An 18703-nucleotide genomic window follows, 5' to 3' on the forward strand; every position below is an offset into this window, starting at 1 on the left:
GGGGCCCCGGGCCGTGTCCCGTGCGTGTGTCCCCCCCCTCCCAGTGTCACCCCGCGGGGACACCGGCGGGAGCAGCTTTCGCCGCGTCAGCAGGCGGGTGGCAGCGCCCAGAGCCTTCCCCCATTGTGTCCCCAACAATGGCAGCGCCGCCTGCGCCCGGGGCCCCCCCGGCGGGACGGGGACAGGGACAGGGACAGGGACAGGGACAGGCGGCCATGGGGCACCCAGCGGGCCGGTGCTGAAGGCGGGTGAGTGGCCGGAGGGGGGGGGGGGGGTGTCTGTCCCCAGTGTCCCCACCCGCCTCCCCGAGGTGCCACCCCTGGGTCCCCCCGCGGTGTCGTGTCCCCCCCCCCGGGTACCCCCATATCCTTCAGGTGCCACGATGTCCCCCCCCGTGTCCCCCCCACGTCCCCCTGAGATGTCCCCAAGGTTGTCCCCAGCTGCTGCCCCCCCCGGGTCCCCCCCACGTCCCCCCGAGATGTCCCCAAGCTTGTCCCCAGCTGCTGTCCCCCCCCGGGTCCCCCCCACGTCCCCCTGAGATGTCCCCAAGGTTGTCCCCAGCTGCTGCCCCCCCCGGGTCCCCCCCACGTCCCCCTGAGATGTCCCCAAGGTTGTCCCCAGCTGCTGTCCCCCCCCGGGTCCCCCCCACGTCCCCCCGAGATGTCCCCAAGCTTGTCCCCAGCTGCTGTCCCCCCCCGGGTCCCCCCCACGTCCCCCCGAGATGTCCCCAAGCTTGTCCCCAGCTGCTGTCCCCCCCCGGGTCCCCCCCACGTCCCCCCGAGATGTCCCCAAGCTTGTCCCCAGCTGCTGTCCCCCCCCGGGTCCCCCCCACGTCCCCCCGAGATGTCCCCAAGCTTGTCCCCAGCTGCTGCCCCCCCCGGGTCCCCCCCACGTCCCCCCGAGATGTCCCCAAGCTTGTCCCCAGCTGCTGCCCCCCCCGTGTCCCCCCAAGTCCCCCCGAGATGTCCCCAAAGTTGTCCCCAGCTGCTGCTCCCCCCCCCCGGCACCCCCCTACCCCCAGAGGTGTCCCCACGGGTATCCCCTGCTGCCGCCTCCCCCCCCCCCGTGTCCCCCCGTCCCGCGATGTCCCCAGGACTGTCCCGTGGCCCCCCCGCGCAGGGGGATGCCGGCGGGCGGGGGGCTGCTCTGCGGGGCCAGCGGCCTGGGCCTGCTGCTGGCCGCCACGGCCACCGACTTCTGGCTGCAGCGCCGGGGGCCCGGCGGCACCGGCAGCCTCGGGCTGTGGCGCGTCTGCGGGGGGGGGCACTGCCACCCCCACCCCGGCACCCCGGGTAGGCACCGCCGCGGCGGCGGGGGGGCGGGGGGCATCGCCGCGCTGAGCTGTGCCCGGTCTCTGCGGGGGGGGGCGGGGGGCATCGCCGCGCTGAGCTGTGCCCGGTCTCTGCGGGGGGGGGGGGCGGGGGGCATCGCCGCGCTGAGCTGTGCCCGGTCTCTGCGGGGGGGGCGGGGGGCATCGCCGCGCTGAGCTGTGCCCGGTCTCTGCGGGGGGGGGCGGGGGGGTGGTGCCCTGGGTGTGCTGGGGGGTCCCGTGTCCCCCAAGTGTCCCCCAAACGCTCCCGTGTCCCCCCCAGCCCTATGGGAGGCCACGCGGGTGCTGATGCTGCTCTCGGTGTTCGCCGCCGCCGCCGGCCTCGCCCTGGGCTTCTCCGTCGCGGCCAGCGCTGCCCGGCGGGCACGTGCCCGCGTGGCCGGTGTCACCCTGCTCCTGGCCGGTAGGCGGGGACGGGGGGGCTGGGGCGTGAGAGCACAAGAGTCACTGCTGTGCTGAGCTGTGCCCGTCACTGCTGCGCTGAGCTGTGCCCGGTCTCTGCTGTGCTGAGCTGTGCCTGTCACTGCTGCGCTGAGCTGTGCCCGGTCTCTGCTGTGCTGAGCTGTGCCCGTCACTGCTGCGCTGAGCTGTGCCCGGTCTCTGCTGCGCTGAGCTGTACCCGTCACTGCTGTGCTGAGCTGTGCCCGTCACTGCTGCGCTGAGCTGTGTCCGTCACTGCTGCGCTGAGCTGTGTCCGGTCTCTGCTGTGCTGAGCTGTGCCCGTCACTGCTGCGCTGAGCTGTGCCCGGTCTCTGCTGCGTTGAGCTGTGCCTGTCACTGCTGCGCTGAGCTGTGCCCGGTCTCTGCTGCGTTGAGCTGTGCCTGTCACTGCTGCGCTGAGCTGTGTCCAGTCTCTGCTGCGCTGAGCTGAGCCCGTCACTGCTGCGCTGAGCTGTGTCCGGTCTCTGCTGCGCTGAGCTGTGCCTGTCACTGCTGCGCTGAGCTGTGTCCGGTCTCTGCTGCGCTGAGTTGAGCCCGTCACTGCTGCGCTGAGCTGTGCCCGGTCTCTGCCCGCCCGGCTGGGGGCTCTCGGGCCGGGCCAGCCCGTGCCGCTGAGCCATCCCCTCTGCCCGCAGGGCTGCTGGCACTGCTGGGGCTGGCGCTGTACGCGGCCGGCACGCTGAGCCTCCTGGGGCCGGCCCGCGCCGCCTGGCGCTTCTCCTGGTCCTACATCCTGGGCTGGGTCGCTGTCGTCCTCATCGGCTCGGCAGGTAACGGCGCCGCGGGGCCGGTCACTGCGGTCACTGCTGCGCCGAGCTGTGCCCGGTCTCTGCAGGCTGGGCTGGCCCCAGCCATGTGCTGAGGGCACCCGCGGGCGGGGGGGCAGCAGGGAGGGTCCCCACACCCACACCCAGCTGCCCCCGCGCCCCACGGCCTCCTCTCCCCTCCCCAGGGATTTTCCACCTCTGTGCCGCCACCAAGGACCCGTCTCCGGAGAGCTCCGAAGTGGCGGGAGCTTGAGGGGCCTCGAGGGGCCCCCGCTCCCGTCCTGGCCCCCCCCTCCTCCCGCACAGGGGTCGGGTGGGGGCGCCCCGGGGTGCAGGTGGCTGCTGTGCTGAGTTGTGTCTGGTCTCTGCAGGGCTGAGCTCCCTCTGCTCTCCCCCCCCCTCCCCATTTTGCCCCTTCCCCCCCCCCCCCCCCCCCCGGCTCCCGACTCTCGCTGTGACAATAAACTGCTGTGACCCCCCCTGCCCCCGCGGGCCGCCCTCTGGTGTCCGGAGGGGTTTGGGGACCGCGACTTTGGCGGGGGGGGTGTCGGTGGCAGCGCACAGCCCTCCCCCCTCCCGCTGCCCCAGGGCTTGGGCAGAAACGGGGACATCGGCGGGGCCTCAGCCTGGGGGGAGCGGGGGGGGACGTGTGAGGCCCGGAGGGGGGGAATGCACTGGGGGGGGCACTGGGGGGCTCCCACGGGGATCCCGGCGGTCTCGCGGCGGGGGGGGGGGGGGTGTCACCGGGCGCCGCCGCCGCCTGCCCCGGCGAGGGAGCCCCGGGTGGGTCCCACCGCTCCCCGACGGCGCCCATCGCCCCTTTAAGGCCGCACCCTGGGCCCCGCCCCTGCCCCGACCTGTCCGACCGGTCCGCCCCGCCCGGCCCCACCCCCGCAGGCCCCGCCCCCGCGGCCCCGCCCCCCGCAGGCCCCGCCCCCCCGCTCCCGTCCCGGTCCGGGCGCTGCAGCACCGGCCCCTCCGCCGCGCTCGGCCCGGAGCGGCCCCAGACGGCCCCGAGCAGCCCGGTCCGGCCCGGCCCCGCCCGGTCCGTCTCGGTTCCGCCCGGTCGGTCCCGGTGCGGCCCGGATGGTGCTGGCCGGGGGCCGAGCAGCGCCGTGAGCCCGCAGGTGTCCGCATGGCCCCCCGCGGGATGCGGCCCGGGACGCCCTTCCTCCTCCTCCTCCTCCTCCTCCTCCTCGCCGTTACCGGTAAGACACGACCGGCACCGGGACGGGGGGGACACGGGACCGGGACCCGACGGGAGGGGAACCGGGACCGGCAGCAGCGCGTGGGAGTCGGGACCGGGGCGGGGGGACACGGGGGGGGACCGGGGCCAGCGGCTGCCCCGGGGCTGCGGGACCGGGGAGGGGAGGGGGGGGCACGGTCACACACACCGGGGGCAGCGGCGCGGGGGGACCGAGCGGGGAGGGGGGGTGCACGCGCGTGTGAGCACGGGGGGGTGTGTGTGTGTGCACACGCGTGTGTGTGTGTGTGTACGTGTGTGCGCTCGCGTGAGCACCTGTGGCTCCGCGCACCTGTGTCCGTGTGTCCGTGTGTCCGTGGCCGTGGCGGCGGTTGCGCCGCGGGCGCTGCACACGCGTGTGCGCACACACCAGCGTGTGTCCGTGTGCGTCCCCCCACCCCACGGGGGCTGAAGCCGGGGGGGGGTGTGGGACCCCACTGGGGACACGGGGGGGGGTTACACGCACCGTGGGAACGGGCCACGCCCCTCCCGGGGACACGGCGCGGGGGGCACCCCCCACGTTTAGGGGGGGCACCCACCCTCCCCCAACCCCCCCCCCCGGGTGCTGTGGAGCTGGGGGGGGTCAGCGCCCTGCCCCCCCCGCGCCGTGCCTCAGTTTCCCGGTGGCGGCGGGGCCGTGGGAACGGGCTGGGCGCCGCGGGGGGTGACGTCACCCAGGGGTGCTGACCCCCCCCCGGCACTCACAGCGCGTCGGGGGGGGTCGTGCTGCGAGTGGGGGGCAGCCCGGCCACGCCCCCCCCCCCCCCCCCCGCCCCAACCGGGGTCACGGAGCCCATCACCGGCCGTCAGGGCTGCGCCCCCCGGGGTGTGTGTGTGTGTGTGTGTGTGTGCACACGCGTGTGTGATCGCTGGGGGGGTCCATGTGTGTGTCCCCCCACCCCGGCACCCCCGTTTCCCGGTCCCCATCCCGCGGGCGCGAGCCCGGCCGGGGCGGGGGGGCCGCGGGAGCCGGTTCAGCCGGTTCCCGTCTCCGTTCCCACGCGCTTGGCCCCGTTGGGTGGGGACGCCCCGCGGCGGGGGCCGCCCGCCAGCCCCCCCCCGGCACCCCGGCACCCCGGCGCACGGCCCTGCCCCCGCGGGACCCCCCCGGGAACCCCCACCGCCCCCCCCCGGGACCCCCTCGTCACCGCGCGAGGGGAAACTGAGGCAGGGCCTCGGCCGTGGGGGCAGCGCGGCCGTGAGTCACGGCCTGGGCAGCGCCGCAATTATTTAATTAATCCGGCGACTAATCGGGGGGTAATTAGGCCCGGCCCGGCCGGCGGCGCGGCGGGGGGCTCGCCGGGGAGGCCCCCGGGGGCCGGCGGGGGTGGGAGCGCTCCGCAAGCCGCGGCAGGGCCCGGCATGCGCGCGGGCCGGTCGGGCTGGACGGGCCGGCCCGGCCGCTTCCCCCGGCGTCGCCGGGCGCGGGGTGTGCCCCGGCCCCGCCCCGACACCCGCCCCGGCCCCGCGCGGGGCCCGGCCGGAGCCCGTCGGGGCGAGCGGGAGCGCGACGGCGAGCCCGAGCGCGTGCCGGGGGCGCGGGGGGTGCCCGGGGGTGCCCGAACACGCGTGAGCGCGTGCGAGCCTGCGGAAGCGCGCGAGGATGCGCCGGTGCGCCCAAGCGTGCGTGAGCGTGCGCGTGTCTGACCCATCCGTGCCCAAGCGTGTCCCAAACGTGCACGAGCGTGCTGCAGCGTGTGCGAGCGTGTCAAGCACGCGTGAGCGTGCGGAAGCTCGCCTGAGCCCTCGCGAGCACATAGTGAGTGTGTTCGGGCGTGCCTGAGTGTGCAGCTGCGCCCAAGTGTGCCCGAGCGCGCGTGAGCGCACCGAGGAACGCGTGAGTGTCCATCCACGCTCGAGCCCGCGCAAGCGCGTGTGAGTGTGTGCAAATGCACCCGTGCTGGCGAGCACGCCCGAGGATGTGTGAATATTTATAAGCACAAATATGCACGAGTGTGCACAAGCGTGCCCAAGTGTTTCTGCACCTATGCGAGCGCACCTGAGCGTGCGTGTGTGTGAGCGCAAGCATCAGCAAGTGCACCTGCAGAAACACACGAGGGCGTGCAAGCACAAGTGGGCCCACCCGTGCCAGAGTGCGCACAAGCGCACCCTAGTGTTCTTGCACAGATGTGACTGCCAGCACAGGTGTGTGCAAGCCCAGGTGTACCGGAGTGTGCGCAAGCGTGCCCGAGTATTATTGCACATATGTGAGTGTGAGCATGGGTGGGTCCCAGCCTGAGTGTGCTGGAGCGTGCACAAGCGTGTGCAAATGTTCTCGCATGGGTGTGGGCGCATGACAGCCCACGCGTGCCGGAGTGCATGCAGGCGTGCACAAGTGTTCTTGTGTGCCTGCCGGCCTGAGCGTGCCGGAGCGCACGGAAGCACACGTGAGCGTGCCCAAGTGTTCTTGCATGTATGTGAGTGTGAGCACGGGTGGGTGCACGTGCGTGTGCAAGTGTTTTGCGTGTGTGCGGGTGCGTGCCAGCCCACGTGTGCCGGATCCGGGGGGGGGGGCCGGGCCGGCCCGCGCGCACACGCGTGTGCCCGTGCGCGCGGTGCCAGCCCCGGTCCCGCAGGCGGCAGCGCGGGCGTGGTGGAGGTGGAGCGCAGCGTGACGGCGGTGCTGGGCCAGGACGTGGTGCTGCCGTGCCGGTACCGGGCGCAGGAGCAGGAGCAGGTGGTGCAGGTGACGTGGCTGAAGCGGGGCCCGGGCGGGCGCAGCGCCGAGGTGGCCGTGCTCAACCGCCAGCACGGGGAGCACGTGCAGGAGCCCTACGCCGGGCGCGTGCTGCGGCGCGCGGGCGGGGCCGCGCTGGAGGACGGCGCCATCGTCCTGCGCAACGCCGTGCAGGGCGACGAGGGCGACTACGAGTGTCACCTCATCACCTTCCCCCTCGGCAACTTCGAGGGGCGGCTCACGCTCAGGGTGCTGGGTGAGTGGCCCGGGCGGGGCTGGGGGGGGGGCCGTGGGGTGGTAGAGGTGGGGAGATGGCCAGTGGCCACGAGCTAATGGCCACGAGCTAATGGCCACGAGCTAATGGCCATGGGGTGGTGGCCATGGGGTGGTAGAGATGGCCAATGGCCATGGGGTGGTGGCCATGGGGTGGTAGAGGTGGGATGATGGGCAGTAGCCATGGGATGGTGGCCATGGGGTGGTAGAGATGGCCAATGGCCATGGGATGGTGGCCATGGGATGGTGGCCATGGGGTGGTAGAGGTGGGATGATGGGCAATGGCCATGGGATGGTGGCCATGGGATGGTGGCCATGGGGTGGTAGAGGTGGGATGATGGGCAATGGCCATGGGATGGTGGCCATGGGGTGGTAGAGATGGCCAATGGCCATGGGGTGATGGCCATGGCGTGGTAGAGGTGGGATGATGGGCAGTAGCCATGGGATGGTGGCCATGGGGTGGTAGAGATGGCCAATGGCCATGGGGTGGTGGCCATGGGGTGGTAGAGATGGCCAATGGCCATGGGATGGTGGCCATGGGATGGTGGCCATGGGGTGGTAGAGATGGCCAATGGCCATGGGGTGATGGGATGGGGTGGTGGTGGCCATGGGCCAATGGCCATGGGATGGCGGCCGTGGGGCAGTGGCCGTGGTGATGGGTAATGGGGATGGGGTGGGGGGCAAGAACCATGGGGGGGTGGGCATGTGGTGGCGGTGGGGGGGCGATGGGGTCACAGGCCGGACGCCACGCGGAGGCGGGGCGGCGGCCGCGGGCGACACGCGAAGGGCACCGGGCACGCGGCAACCGGCACCGGGGCCGGGTCTGGGGTCTGCGCTGCGGGGGCCTGACGCCGCCGCCCCCCCCAGTGCCGCCGCTGCCCATCCTGAACCCGGGGCCGCCGCTGGAGGAGGGGCAGGGCCGGACGCTGGCGGCCTCGTGCACGGCCGAGGGCAGCCCCGCGCCCTCCGTGCGCTGGGAGACCGAGGTGCGGGGCACCAACGCCACGCGCCGCTCGGCCCACGCCCGCTCCGCCTCCGTCACCAGCGAGTTCTTCCTGGTGCCCGGGCGCAGCATGAACGGCAAGAGCCTGACCTGCGTGGTGGCCCACCCCGGCCTGCGCCACGAGAAGAGGATCACCCACCTGCTCAGCGTCGCCTGTGCGGCACGGGGGTTTGGGGACATGGAGGAGTTTGGGGACATTGGGGGGTTTGGGGACACTGAGGAGTTTGGGGGCACTGAGGACTGAAGGGACACGGGCGGGCTGGGGACACAGAGGGGTTTGGGGACATGGGCGGGTTTGGGGACACGGAGGGCTGCAGGGATATGGAAGGGTTTGGGGACACGGATTTGGGGACATTGAGGGGTGTTGGGGACAGGGGAACATGGGGACATGGGGGACACTGAAGAGTGTGGGGGACATTGAGGGACGTGGAGGGTGTGGGGGGACACTGAGGGATTTGGGGACATCGGGGGTGTGGGGAGGAGTGAAGGACATGGGGGGCGTTGGGGACGTGATGGCACGGGGGACACTGGGGGATGTGGAGAGGGTGGGGGACGTCAAGGGACATGGGGGACATTGGGGACACGGGGAATGTGGGGGGGCGTGGGGGACATCGAGGGACGTGGCGGGTGTTGGGGACATGGACTGGGGGGCACTGGGGGATGCTGGCGTGGGGCACTCTGGGGGGAGATGGGGTTGCACAGCAGGGACAGGGGGAGCGCCCCCTTGTCCCCTCACCGTCCCCTCACCGTCCCCTTGTCCCCAGACCTGTCGGACGCCTCGGTGCTGGGGCACACGGAGGAGTGGCAGGAGGGGATGGAGGGGGCCGCGCTGACCTGCCTGGGGGACGGCAACCCCCCGCCCACCTACAACTGGACACGGTGAGGCCACCGTCCCCGTCCCCTGTGTCGTGGTGTCCCCGCCGCGGCCGTGGTGTCCCCGCCGGGTGCCCTCCCCACGTGTCCCTGCCAGGTGGCCTCCTGCGTCCCCCCGCCACGTCCCCTCGCCTGTTCCCGTGTCCCCGCTTTGTCCCCTGCCGCGTGCCCGTCCCCGCCGTGTCCCCGCCCGGGCGTTGCCGGTGCCCAGGGCCGCGGCGAGCGCGGCGGGTGGTGCCGTTGCCCGGGCACGTCCCGCCGGGGCGTCAACCGTGGGAACTGGCACCGCCGGCTTTGATGGCGGCGCCGCCCGCGCCCGCCGGGGGCTGACGGTGCCGCCGCGCCGCAGGCTGGACGCGCCGCTGCCCGCCGGCGTGCGGGTCCGGGGGGACACTCTGCTCTTCCAGCGGCCCCTCGCCGCCGCCGACGCCGGGTTCTACGTCTGCCGCGTCTCCAACCGCGTGGCCGCCAAGGAGGCGCGGGCCAACGTCAGCGTCAAGGGCCGGGCCGCAGGTGGGCGCCGCGGGGGGGCCCGGGGCCTGCGCCCCTCGGCGAGGGCGCCGGGGCGCGGGGGGGCCCGGCTGGGGGGGCAGCACCGTTCCGTGCTGCTGGTGTCCGTCCGTCTGTCCCTCCCCGGGCTCGTCTCCATCTGCCCGTCCCTTCCCAGGCGTCCGTCTGTCCGTCCGTCTGTCCTTGTGTCGCCCCCCCGACTCCTCCCACACCCGCCCCAGATGCTCTTTTCTGTCTCTTCGCCCCCTTCCCCGTCTGTCTGTCCGTCCGTCCATCCACCATCCGGGCACCACCCGTCCACCCCCAGCGCTTCACTCTACCCACCCGCCTCTCCCCCATTTCCATCCGCCCTCCCCTCTGTCTGTCCGTCTGTCCATCCCCCATTCGCTGCCCACCCGTACCCCCGTCTGTCCCTTCATCCACCCGTCTGTCTACTCCCCCGCCCACCATCTACTCATCCCTTTACTCATCTCTCACTCATCCCTTTACTCATCCATCCAGTTACCTGTTCATCCGTTCACTCATCCGTCTGTCCGTCCATCCATCCCCCTGCCACCTCTCTCTGCCCGTCCATCTCTCCACCCCCTTGTCCATCCACCCACCCATCTGTGTCCTTGTCCGTCCGTCCATCCATGGGCTCATCCATCCACTTGTCCATGATCTGTCTGTCTGTCCATCCATGGATGTGCTCATGTCCGTCCATCTGTCCATCCGTGGGCTCATCTGTCCACGATCCCTCCGTCCATCCGTCCCTGGGGTCATCTGTCCATGATCTATCTGTCTGTCTGTCCATGGATGTGCTCATCTGTCCACGATCTGTCCGTCCATGGATGTGCTCATCTGTCCGTCTGTCCATGGGCTCATCTGTCCATGATCTGTCCGTCCATGGATGTGCTCATCTGTCCGTCTGTCCATGGGCTCATCTGTCCACGATCCCTCTGTCCGTCCGTCCATGGGCGCACCCACCCGTCTCTCCATGGATCACAGAATCCATCGAGGTTGGAAAAGATCTTTTAAGATCATCGAGTCCAACCGGGGGGACGCGCTCCTCCGTCCCTCCACCCCCCGGATGTACTCGCGCCCCTCCCGCGCCCTCACCGCGCCCCCCCGCCGGTGTCCCCGCAGACGACGAGGTGCGGAAGGTGGACCTGGTGTCGGCCTCGGTGGTGGTGGTGGGCGTCATCGCCACCGTCCTGCTCTGCGTCCTCGTCATCGTCGTCGTCGTCATGACCCTCTACCACAAGCGCAAGACCAAGCGCATCTCCGAGAAGTAGTAAGAGCCGGGGCGAGGGGCAGGGGGGCGGGGGGACATGGCGGGGGGACGTGGGGGGCCCGCGCTGAGCGCGTCCCCCCGTGCCCCCAGCGAGGAGGAGCTGACGCTCACCCGGGAGAATTCCATCCGCCGCCTGCACTCCAGCCACAGCACCGACACGCGCACACAGGTGGGGGCGGCGGGGGGCCAGGGGAGGGGGTCGCGGGGTGCCCTGGCTGGTGTTGGGGTGCCCGAGGGAGTCGGTCTTGGGGTGCCGGGGGTGAGGGGTTTTGGGGTGTCTGGGCTGGTGGGTGTTGGGGTACCGGGGTGCTGAAGGACAATGGGGGGGCAGTGGGGGCACTGGGGGTGGGTATCGGGGGTCCCAGGAGGATCGAGGCCCTGGGGAGCGGAGGGTGATGGGTGGGGGGTGCCCAGGGTGCTGGGGGGGCCGTGGGGGGGGGGCCGGGTCTCACGGGGCTGTTCCAGCTGGAGGAGACGCTGCAGCTGCGCGCGGAGAGTCGGCAAGGCAGCCTGCGCGGGGACAGCCTGCGCGGGGACAGCCTGCGCGGGGACAGCCTGCGCGGCACCAGCATCTGCTCTGCCATGGTGAGGGGCGCGGGGGGGCGCGGGGGGGCCGGCTCAGCCCCACACCGTTGCCCCACGCGGGGCTGCGGCTGTCGGCGCGTGGCCTCCAGCTCCGGCACCTGCCCGCGCGGGCGCAACCCCCCTTCTGGGTGTGCAACCCCCTCCTCGGGGCGTTCAAACCCTTTCTGCATGTGCGACCCCCCCTCCTGGGGGTACAACCCCCCCTCCTGGGGGTACAACCCCCCCTCGGGGTGTTCAAACCCCTTGCACACGTGCACACCCCCTTTGCACGCCCGTGCCCTGAGCCCTCGTGTCCCGGGGGGGTCCCCAGGGCAGGCACCATGTCCCCGGGGGTGTCTGTTCATCAGCGGTGACCCCCCCGGCCCTGGCCCTCGTCCCCGCAGAGCGAAGAGCCCGAAGGCCGCAGCTACTCGACGCTCTCGACGGTGCGGGAGATCGAGACGCAGACGGAGGTGCCGGCGGTGCCGCTGCTGCCGGTGCCGGCGGGGAAGGAGCCGAAGGAGGAGGAGGAGGATGGCGGTGGCGGCGGCGGGGGGGGGGACGACCCCATCAAGCAGGCGATGACCCACTTCGTGCAGGAGAACGGGATGCTGCAGGCCAAGCCCACCACCAACGGCATCTACATCAACGGCCGCGGGCACCTGGTGTGAGCCGGGGGGGGCCGGGGGGGCACCCGAGGGACCCCCGTCCCCCCCCATGGCTCCCCCGCTCTGCCCGCCCACCGGGCTGGCTCCGGTCCCCGAGCGTCACCCTGCTGCTGGCACGGGGTCAAGGACACGCACCGCGGCCCAGGACGGGGCGGGGGTCCCCCGGCGTCGCCGCGCTGCCGGCGCAGGGCTGGGGACCTTCAGCGGCGGCCGGCCAGGGAGGAGGCGACAGCAGCCCCCAGGACCCCCGGGCTGGGGACACCCCGAGGACAGGACAGGGCCAGGAGCCCCCCCAATATCCCTTTGGACTGGGGGTCTCCCCCCCCCCCCCCCAAACACCCCTTTGGACTCTGGGCCGGCTCCTTCCCGCGCGGCGCTGGGGACCCGCGGCCGTCCCCGCTCGGGACGCGGTTTTGCCGGTGGCACTTGGGACGCTTGTGTCCCCTCTCCCCATCCCGGCTGCACCCTCCCCCCCATGCCCCCCCCCCCAAAAAAAAACCCAAACCCCAACCCTTTTGTCCCCCTTCTTCAAACTACCGAGCGGATCCCCCCCGGGCGCGGGGCTGGCGGGGGGGGGGTCCCTGGGGACAGCGCGCCCCGCGTGTACATACCTGTATAGGACGGGGGGCCCCCCGCCCCCCCGCTGCTGCCCGGCCGCGCTTGTAAATAAACCCCCGCGCGGGACCCTGGGACCCTGTGTCGAGTGCGTCTGGTCTCAGCGGGGGGGCGGGTACGTGGGGAAGTTGGGGGGGGGCTGGCGCTCGCGCGCGTGCGAGGCCGGTCACACCTGGGCGCTGCGTGTGCCCGGAGAAGCGCGCCCGGGCGGGGCGACGCGTGTGCAAGCTCACCCGGGCGCGGCCCAGCACATGCGTGAGCACGCCTCGAGCTGATGTGAGCGCGCCCGGGCACGCCCGAGCTCGCACGAGCGTGCACGAGCGCGCCCCAGCACGCGCCCGAGCAGGCGTGAGCGCGCCCGAGCCCCCCGCGAGCGCGCCGGAGCGCGCAGCAGCGTGCGCACGCGTGCCGCCCGCGCCCTGCCCTGCGGTTTCGACGCGCCGAGGAGCAGGAAGCGGCCTCGAAGGCGGCCGCCGCCTTCCTGCCCCCGCCAGCGGTTCGCCCCGGGCCCTCGAGGCTGCGTCAGGGCCCCGGGGCCGCCGCGCTTCCTCCTCGGGGGGCCGCTTCCGCTCGCCGCCCGCCTCCCCCCCCCGGCCCCCGCCGCTGCGCCGGGGCTCTGGGGCGCCCGCGCCCCGCTCGGGCCATGGGCAGGGTCTGACCCCGCTGCCGGGGGGGGTCCGCGCCGCCTCCATGTCGCTGGCGCTGAAGGCCCGGCAGAAGGCGAGGCGCAAGGGCGGCACCAAGGAGCGGGTGTTCGGCTGCGACCTCCTGGAGCATCTCCAGCAGTCGGGGCAGGAGGGTGAGTGTGCCGCCGCCCGCGGGGTCCCGCCGAGCCCCTCACGCCCTCGGGGGTCGCCCCCGCGGCTGCCGGAAGGCCGGGGGTGCCGCGGGGAGGGGGCGGGGGGTGACTCAGGCCACGCGGTTGCATCACCGGCGGCGGTTGAGCAAGCGTCGCGGCCGGGGCGCCTCCCGGCGCGGCCCCTACGAGATTTGGGGGGTCCCGGCGCCTCGGCGCGGCTCTAATCTCGGTGTCCCGCTGGGATGGGGACGGGCGGCCTCGTCCCTGGGGACTCGGTGGCCCCCGGGCCTGGACGTGGCCGGCGCAGGGACCGGCTGCCCCGCGGGGCCGCCGGCACCGGGCACGGGGGGGTGGGTGGCCCCGGTGCTCCCGGCGAGGGTCTGGGCCGGGGGGAGGAGGGTGACGGCGGCCCCGCGGCGCCCGCCCCGCAGTGCCCCAGGTGCTGAGGAGCTGCACCAGCTTCGTGGAGCAGCACGGGGTGGTGGACGGGATCTACCGCCTCTCCGGCGTCTCCTCCAACATCCAGCGGCTGCGGTGAGCGGGGCCGGGCGGGGCACGGAGGTGGGACGGGACGGGACGGGACGGGATGGAGATGGTGGAGATGGGATGGGGATGGAGATGGAGCAGTTGGGATGGAGCCGGGATGAAGATGGAGATGATGGAGATGGAGGCGGGAGCAGGTGGAGCAGGAGGAGCTGAGGCAGAGGGAGCTGGGATGGAGCCGGGGACCAAAGGGGAGCAGGTGGGGATGGGACGGAGCTGGGAGCGGAGGGAGGAGGAAGACGGGGCTGGGACCGGAAGGGTGGGGAGGGGCACAGGAGGGAAATGGGACCAAAAAGGGTGGAAATGGGGCTGGGATGAGGCAGGACCGGAGGGATGGAGACGGGCGGGGACAGCCCAGGAGGGGACGGGGAGGAGGAGGGGGACGGGGATGGGGACAGGGCGGGGGGACGGGGGGGGGAGCACGCAGGAGCCAACCCCGGTGCTGAGTTGGCCGGATCCGGCCCCGCGGCTCCTTCCTGCCCCGGCTGCCCCCGCGCTCGGCCCCGTCCCATCTCTCTCACTTGTTCCTTTTCTGCCTTTTTCCATCTGTTCGTTTTCATATTTGGTTCAAATTTTTCACTCTTTTGCCTCTTTTCTCAGCTGTCTCTTTTCTCCCCTATTCCCGTGTCCCCGAGAACCCCAGTGCTACCAGTGTCCCCTGTGTCCCCAACACCCCCAGCGTCCCTCACATTCCTCCATCCCCTCCATCCCCGTTCCCTCCATCCTCCTGTCCCCTCTGTCCCCCCATCCCCACATCCCCTCCATCCCCACGTCCCCTCCATCCCCAGCGTCCCTCACATCCCTCCATCCCCTCTGTCCCCATGTCTGCCCCGGTCCCCTCCATCCCCCCGTGCTGCACCAGGACCACGCTGGTCCCCGTGTGTCCCCCAGCCCCGCGGGCAGCGCCCGGCCCAGCCGCCCTCCCCTCCCCGGGGACACCCCCTGACCTGAGGGGGGGCCGCGCCGTCCGTCCCCTCGCCGAGCCGGCCGCCTCGCTCGCAGGCAGGAGTTCGACGGCGACCGCTGCCCCGACCTGCAGAAGGACGTCTACCTGCAGGACATCCACTGCGTCAGCTCGCTCTGCAAGGCCTACTTCCGCGAGCTCCCCAACCCCCTCCTCACCTACCAGCTCTACGACAAATTCGCCGTGAGTGTCCCCGGCCTCCGGCCCCGACCCCCGCGGGTGGCAGCTGTCACCCCGTCCCCGTCCCCCGCAGGACGCGGTGGCCATCCAGATGGAGGAGGCTCGTCTGGTGAAGATCAAGGAGGTGCTGAAGGAGCTGCCGGTGCCCCACTATAGGTAGGGGGGCGCGGGGGGACCCCGCAGCGGCGTCCCCCGGGGCCGCCGCCGTCCCTAACGCGCCCCGGTGCCGGCAGGACCCTGGAGTTCCTGATGAGGCACCTCCTGTGCATGGCGGCGCACAGCAGCCACACCAACATGCACGCCCGCAACCTGGCCATCGTCTGGGCGCCCAACCTGCTGCGGTGAGCGCCGGGAGGGGAGGGCGGGGGGGCGGGGAGGGGGCCCGCCAGCCCCCCCTGCGAGCCCCCCCGACTCCGCGGCAGGTCGAAGGACATCGAGGCGTCGGGGTTCAACGGCACGGCGGCCTTCATGGAGGTGCGCGTCCAGTCCATCGTGGTGGAGTTCATCCTCACCCACGTCGAGCAGCTCTTCGGGGACGCTCCTCTCCGTGGTACGGCCCGGCCCTGGGGCGGGGGACACACACACACGCACAGTGAGGGGGTCCCCGACGCCCCGTCTCGGCGTCCCGCAGGCAGCGAGAGCCCCCGGCGGTCCCTGCTGCTGGGCGGGGGGGCGCCGGGGGACGGGCAGCCCCCCCCGTACCACGTGCCGGCCGCGCTCAGCCAGGGTGACGGGCCCCCCCCGATCCGGCCCTACCACACCATCATCGAGCTCAGCGACCACAGGTAGGACCCCCCGGGACCCCCCCGGGGGCCCCCTCGGCCTGGGCAGTGCCGTGAGCACGCGTGGCCCCACACACGCGTGTTCTTGCGTGGGCATGCGCTCTCCCGCGGCCGAAGGGACCGTGTGCGCTCGTGCGCGCACGCGAGCGTGCCCGGGCGTGCCCACCGCCGCTGACGCCCGGGGGCCCGCAGGAGGAAGGGCTCCCTCAAGGCCAAGAAGTGGAGATCCATCTTCCACCTGGGCCGCTCCAGCCACGAGGCCAAGCGCAAGCTGGGCAAGGCGGAGGAGAAAGGTGGGGAGCCCCGGGCGTCCCCCCGCCGGGGTCCGGAGGGAGGGCCCCATCGCTCGGGGGGCGCCGTGTCCCCAGAGCCAACCCCGCGGCCATTCCCCTTCTCCTTCCCCCCAACCCAGATGACAAGGGCGGTAAAATCACCCTGCGGCCAGCCAAGAGCATGGACTCGCTCAGCTCCGTCCCCTTCGCCGGTAAGAGGGAGAGGCCGGGGGACCCTGCGGCGGGACGAGGGGACGGGGTGGGCACGGGGAGACGGCGCAGAGACGGAGGGGCAGGACGGGGAAGCCGGGTCCCTGGGAGCGGGGCCAGGGGCCACCTCCGGGCACTGACACTTCTCCCCGGCGGGCGCAGACGACCCCCGGCTGAGCAAGAAGCGGTCGGCGAAGGAGCCGCCGCAGCGCCGGGAGAGCTTCGACACCTGCCCGCCGGCACCGGGGAGCTGCCCCGAGCTGGACGAGAGCCTGGAGGAGAAGCTGAGGGGGCAGGAGGAGCCGCGGGCCCCCGAGTCCGAGGGCGAAAGCAGCACCAAGTCGGAGCCCACCACCCCCAAAGCCGGCCGGGCCTCGCTGGTGGCCCCCGGCCGCTCGCCGAAGGCCGCCCGCACCCGCGCCGAGAAGTGCGCGGGGGTCCACATCTCCGGCCCCTTCTCCGTCACCGTCCCCTTCCACATCACCTCCAACCTCTCCCGCCTGACGCGGGGGCTGCCGTGCCCGGCGCTGGCCCAGGCGGCCGCGGGCAGAGACCCCCCCGCCAGCCCCCCGCCACCCGCCCGCCGCTCCGCCGGGGACCCCGAGCACCGCACCGGTGAGAGGCGGCCGCCGGGACCGGCCGGCGCGGGACTCCCGGGGTGCCGGGGGGGCACACCGGGCTCAGCCCCCGCCCCGCGTCCCTCCGCAGGGGAGGGGAGGGCGGACGCGGAGCAGAACCGGCTCTCCCTGGAGCTGCGGGACTCCTTCGCCTTCCTCGACAGCCAGGAGACGTGGCTGGAGGGCAGCGGGGACGGGGACCCCGCGGCGTGGTCCCCGCTGCTGGACACCGGCCCCGGGGACAGCGAGGGCTTCCCGGCCATCGAGGAGGGGATGGAGAGCGGGTTCATGAACGTGAGCTGCCACCATCACCCCCTGCTCTGGGACAGGGGCGGGAGGGCTGGCGGGTCACCTCTGCTGTCCCTGGGCAGGGCGGGGACGGAGGGGACAGGGATGGGAGGGGACGGGGATGGGATGGAATGGGATGGGGATGGGATGGGACGGAGAGGACACACAGAGGGGTCACAGTGGCATCGGCACCTCCAGCCCCAGCACCGGGTCTCGGGGCCCTGCCCTGCTCGGTGCCCGCATGGGGTGGGGGGTCTCCGGCACAGCCGTCACCCTCCCGCCCGTCCCCGTCCCCAGCCGGGGGAGCCCCCCGCCGAGCAGCCCGGCAGTTACCTCTCCATCGAGGAGTGCATGGAGGAGGAGATGTTTTTCATGGCTCCCAGCGGCTCCGACGCCGAGGACGGCGCCGGCGACACCGACTCGGACGACATGTTCCTCAGCGCCCACGACGAGCTCAGCCCGCTGGCGGCGGCGCCGGAGCCCCTCGAACCTGCAGAGGAGGGCGCTGAGGGTGAGGGGGAGCGCCCCGGGGACCCCGCAGGGGGGTCGGCAGAGGGGGGGGCGCCGGGCGCCGCGCAGCCCCCAGGGGAGGGGGCCGGGGGGGAAGGGGCCACGGACGGCGGCTCCAGCCCCGGCAGAACTGACTCCAGCGCGGAAGCCGGGGACGAGGCCGAAGGAGCCAGGGGCCGTGCGGGAGCGGGGCCGGTTCCTGACGTGTCGGACGGGGAAGTCGAAGAGGATGGAGCCAGCTCTGGACCCCCCACCCCAGAGGAGCCTGGGGAGTGGGAACCCCAACCTCCACTGGTGTCCCCTCCCGCCTCCGCGCCGGAGGAGGCCCCCCAGGAGCCAGCGGAGCCCCCAGTCCCCGGGTCTGTCCCCGAGGGTGTCCCCGAGGCTCTCCCGCCCTCGGCGGCCAGCGTGGAGGGTACCGGTGCCAGCCCTGGGAGCAGCCCCGGCTCTCCCTCGCTCTCCGCCTCGGCCCCGGAGCTGCACAAGCCTCTCCCCGAAGCCCCGGAGCCGAGCGGGGCCGAGCCCCCCGGGGAGCCGGGGCGCCCCGAGCCCGCGGCCGTGCTGCGCCGCGATGGCAGCGCCCCGGCGCGCCTGGCCGCCCGCACCGTCAGGGTGCTGCAGGCCCGCTCGGTCCCCGTCGTGCCCCCCAAGCCCCAGTTCGCCAAGATCCCCCCGGCCCTGCAGCCCTGGGTGCCCCCGCCCGCGGGGGGCGATGCCGCCACGCCGCCCCGGCGTCCCCCCAGCCTCACGGCGCCGGAGGGGGCTCCCGGGGGCGGCGGGGCGGCGGCGAGGAGAGCGGGCTGGCGGGAGGGCGGCAGCGTGTCCTTCGATGAGGCGGTGGCCGCGGCCGCCGAGCAGAAGCCGGCCCAGGCGCCCGTGAGGAGGATCCAGACCTACGGCGGGGGGGAGCTGGCGCCCGCCGCCCCCCCCAAGGCGCTGCCCTTCCAGAAGGCCCCGCTGAGGCCGCGGCTGCTGCGGCCCCTCAGCTGCGTGGCGGCTCCCGAGGGCGAGGCGCCGGCGAGGAACCGGCTGAGCCTGACCCGGCCGGCGGCGCAGGCCGAGGGCGCGGCGGGCGAGCGCTGAGCGCGGGGGACGGTCCCGCTCCTGCGCGGGCGGCGACGGGGTCAATAAAGGCGCTTTGTCTACCGCTGCGGCCTCCGTCGACGCAACACGGCGGCACACGGGGGGGTCTCGCCCCGCAGCACCCCGGGCCGGGGGGAGGGGGACGGTCAGGGCCCGGGGGTCCCTCGCCCCGCGGCGGCGGCGGCGGCACCGGGGGCCGGTTTGGGCGAGCGGGGTGC

The 18703-nt window shown here is 73.5% G+C and overlaps 3 protein-coding genes across 5 annotated transcripts; all 3 read left to right on the plus strand.

The window, feature by feature from the left end:
• The first annotated feature begins 963 nt into the window (after nucleotides 1-963).
• LOC141971739 (lens fiber membrane intrinsic protein-like) lies at nucleotides 964-2923 on the plus strand. Its single transcript, XM_074929286.1, has 4 exons — nucleotides 964-1292; nucleotides 1593-1733; nucleotides 2407-2541; nucleotides 2724-2923. Exons 1-4 carry the CDS (start codon nucleotides 1124-1126, stop codon nucleotides 2789-2791), a joined length of 513 nt encoding a protein of 170 aa, XP_074785387.1. The 5' UTR covers nucleotides 964-1123; the 3' UTR covers nucleotides 2792-2923.
• Nucleotides 2924-3673: 750 nt separating this feature from the next.
• NECTIN4 (nectin cell adhesion molecule 4) lies at nucleotides 3674-11731 on the plus strand. Its single transcript, XM_074929241.1, has 9 exons — nucleotides 3674-3746; nucleotides 6358-6714; nucleotides 7599-7889; nucleotides 8499-8613; nucleotides 8957-9120; nucleotides 10243-10390; nucleotides 10481-10559; nucleotides 10856-10975; nucleotides 11359-11731. Exons 1-9 carry the CDS (start codon nucleotides 3674-3676, stop codon nucleotides 11623-11625), a joined length of 1614 nt encoding a protein of 537 aa, XP_074785342.1. The 3' UTR covers nucleotides 11626-11731.
• A 1022-nt stretch (nucleotides 11732-12753) lies between these two features.
• On the plus strand, nucleotides 12754-18540 carry ARHGAP30 (Rho GTPase activating protein 30). 3 transcript variants are annotated; one of them, XM_074928904.1, is made up of 11 exons: nucleotides 12754-13036; nucleotides 13468-13570; nucleotides 14582-14726; nucleotides 14797-14879; nucleotides 14957-15064; nucleotides 15146-15508; nucleotides 15698-15798; nucleotides 15918-15989; nucleotides 16150-16602; nucleotides 16696-16898; nucleotides 17190-18540. In XM_074928904.1, exons 1-11 carry the CDS (start codon nucleotides 12928-12930, stop codon nucleotides 18483-18485), a joined length of 3036 nt encoding a protein of 1011 aa, XP_074785005.1. In that variant the 5' UTR covers nucleotides 12754-12927; the 3' UTR covers nucleotides 18486-18540. The 3 variants fall into 3 exon arrangements, with proteins under 3 accessions (XP_074785005.1, XP_074785004.1, XP_074785003.1); XM_074928903.1 differs by having other exon boundaries at nucleotides 15146-15273; nucleotides 15355-15508; nucleotides 16150-16898; XM_074928902.1 differs by having other exon boundaries at nucleotides 16150-16898.
• Nucleotides 18541-18703: the final 163 nt, after the last annotated feature.

Source organism: Athene noctua, chromosome 29 (genome assembly GCF_965140245.1).
Source record: "Athene noctua chromosome 29, bAthNoc1.hap1.1, whole genome shotgun sequence".
In the NCBI taxonomy this organism is placed as follows: domain Eukaryota; kingdom Metazoa; phylum Chordata; class Aves; order Strigiformes; family Strigidae; genus Athene; species Athene noctua.

Excerpts from the sequence above, each read along its gene's own strand:
- LOC141971739 (XM_074929286.1), top strand. The coding sequence starts at position 1,124 with ATGCCGGCGGGCGGGGGGCTGCTCTGCGGGGCCAGCGGCCTGGGCCTG. Across the intron at positions 1,293-1,592 it reads CCCCCACCCCGGCACCCCGG|CCCTATGGGAGGCCACGCGG; the intron begins GTAGGCACCGCC and ends TGTCCCCCCCAG. Across the intron at positions 1,734-2,406 it reads TGTCACCCTGCTCCTGGCCG|GGCTGCTGGCACTGCTGGGG; the intron begins GTAGGCGGGGAC and ends CTCTGCCCGCAG.
- NECTIN4 (XM_074929241.1), top strand. The coding sequence starts at position 3,674 with ATGGCCCCCCGCGGGATGCGGCCCGGGACGCCCTTCCTCCTCCTCCTC. Across the intron at positions 6,715-7,598 it reads GCTCACGCTCAGGGTGCTGG|TGCCGCCGCTGCCCATCCTG; the intron begins GTGAGTGGCCCG and ends CGCCCCCCCCAG. Across the intron at positions 10,391-10,480 it reads AAGCGCATCTCCGAGAAGTA|CGAGGAGGAGCTGACGCTCA; the intron begins GTAAGAGCCGGG and ends CCGTGCCCCCAG.
- ARHGAP30 (XM_074928902.1), top strand. The coding sequence starts at position 12,928 with ATGTCGCTGGCGCTGAAGGCCCGGCAGAAGGCGAGGCGCAAGGGCGGC. Across the intron at positions 13,571-14,581 it reads TCCAACATCCAGCGGCTGCG|GCAGGAGTTCGACGGCGACC; the intron begins GTGAGCGGGGCC and ends CCTCGCTCGCAG. Across the intron at positions 14,727-14,796 it reads AGCTCTACGACAAATTCGCC|GACGCGGTGGCCATCCAGAT; the intron begins GTGAGTGTCCCC and ends CGTCCCCCGCAG.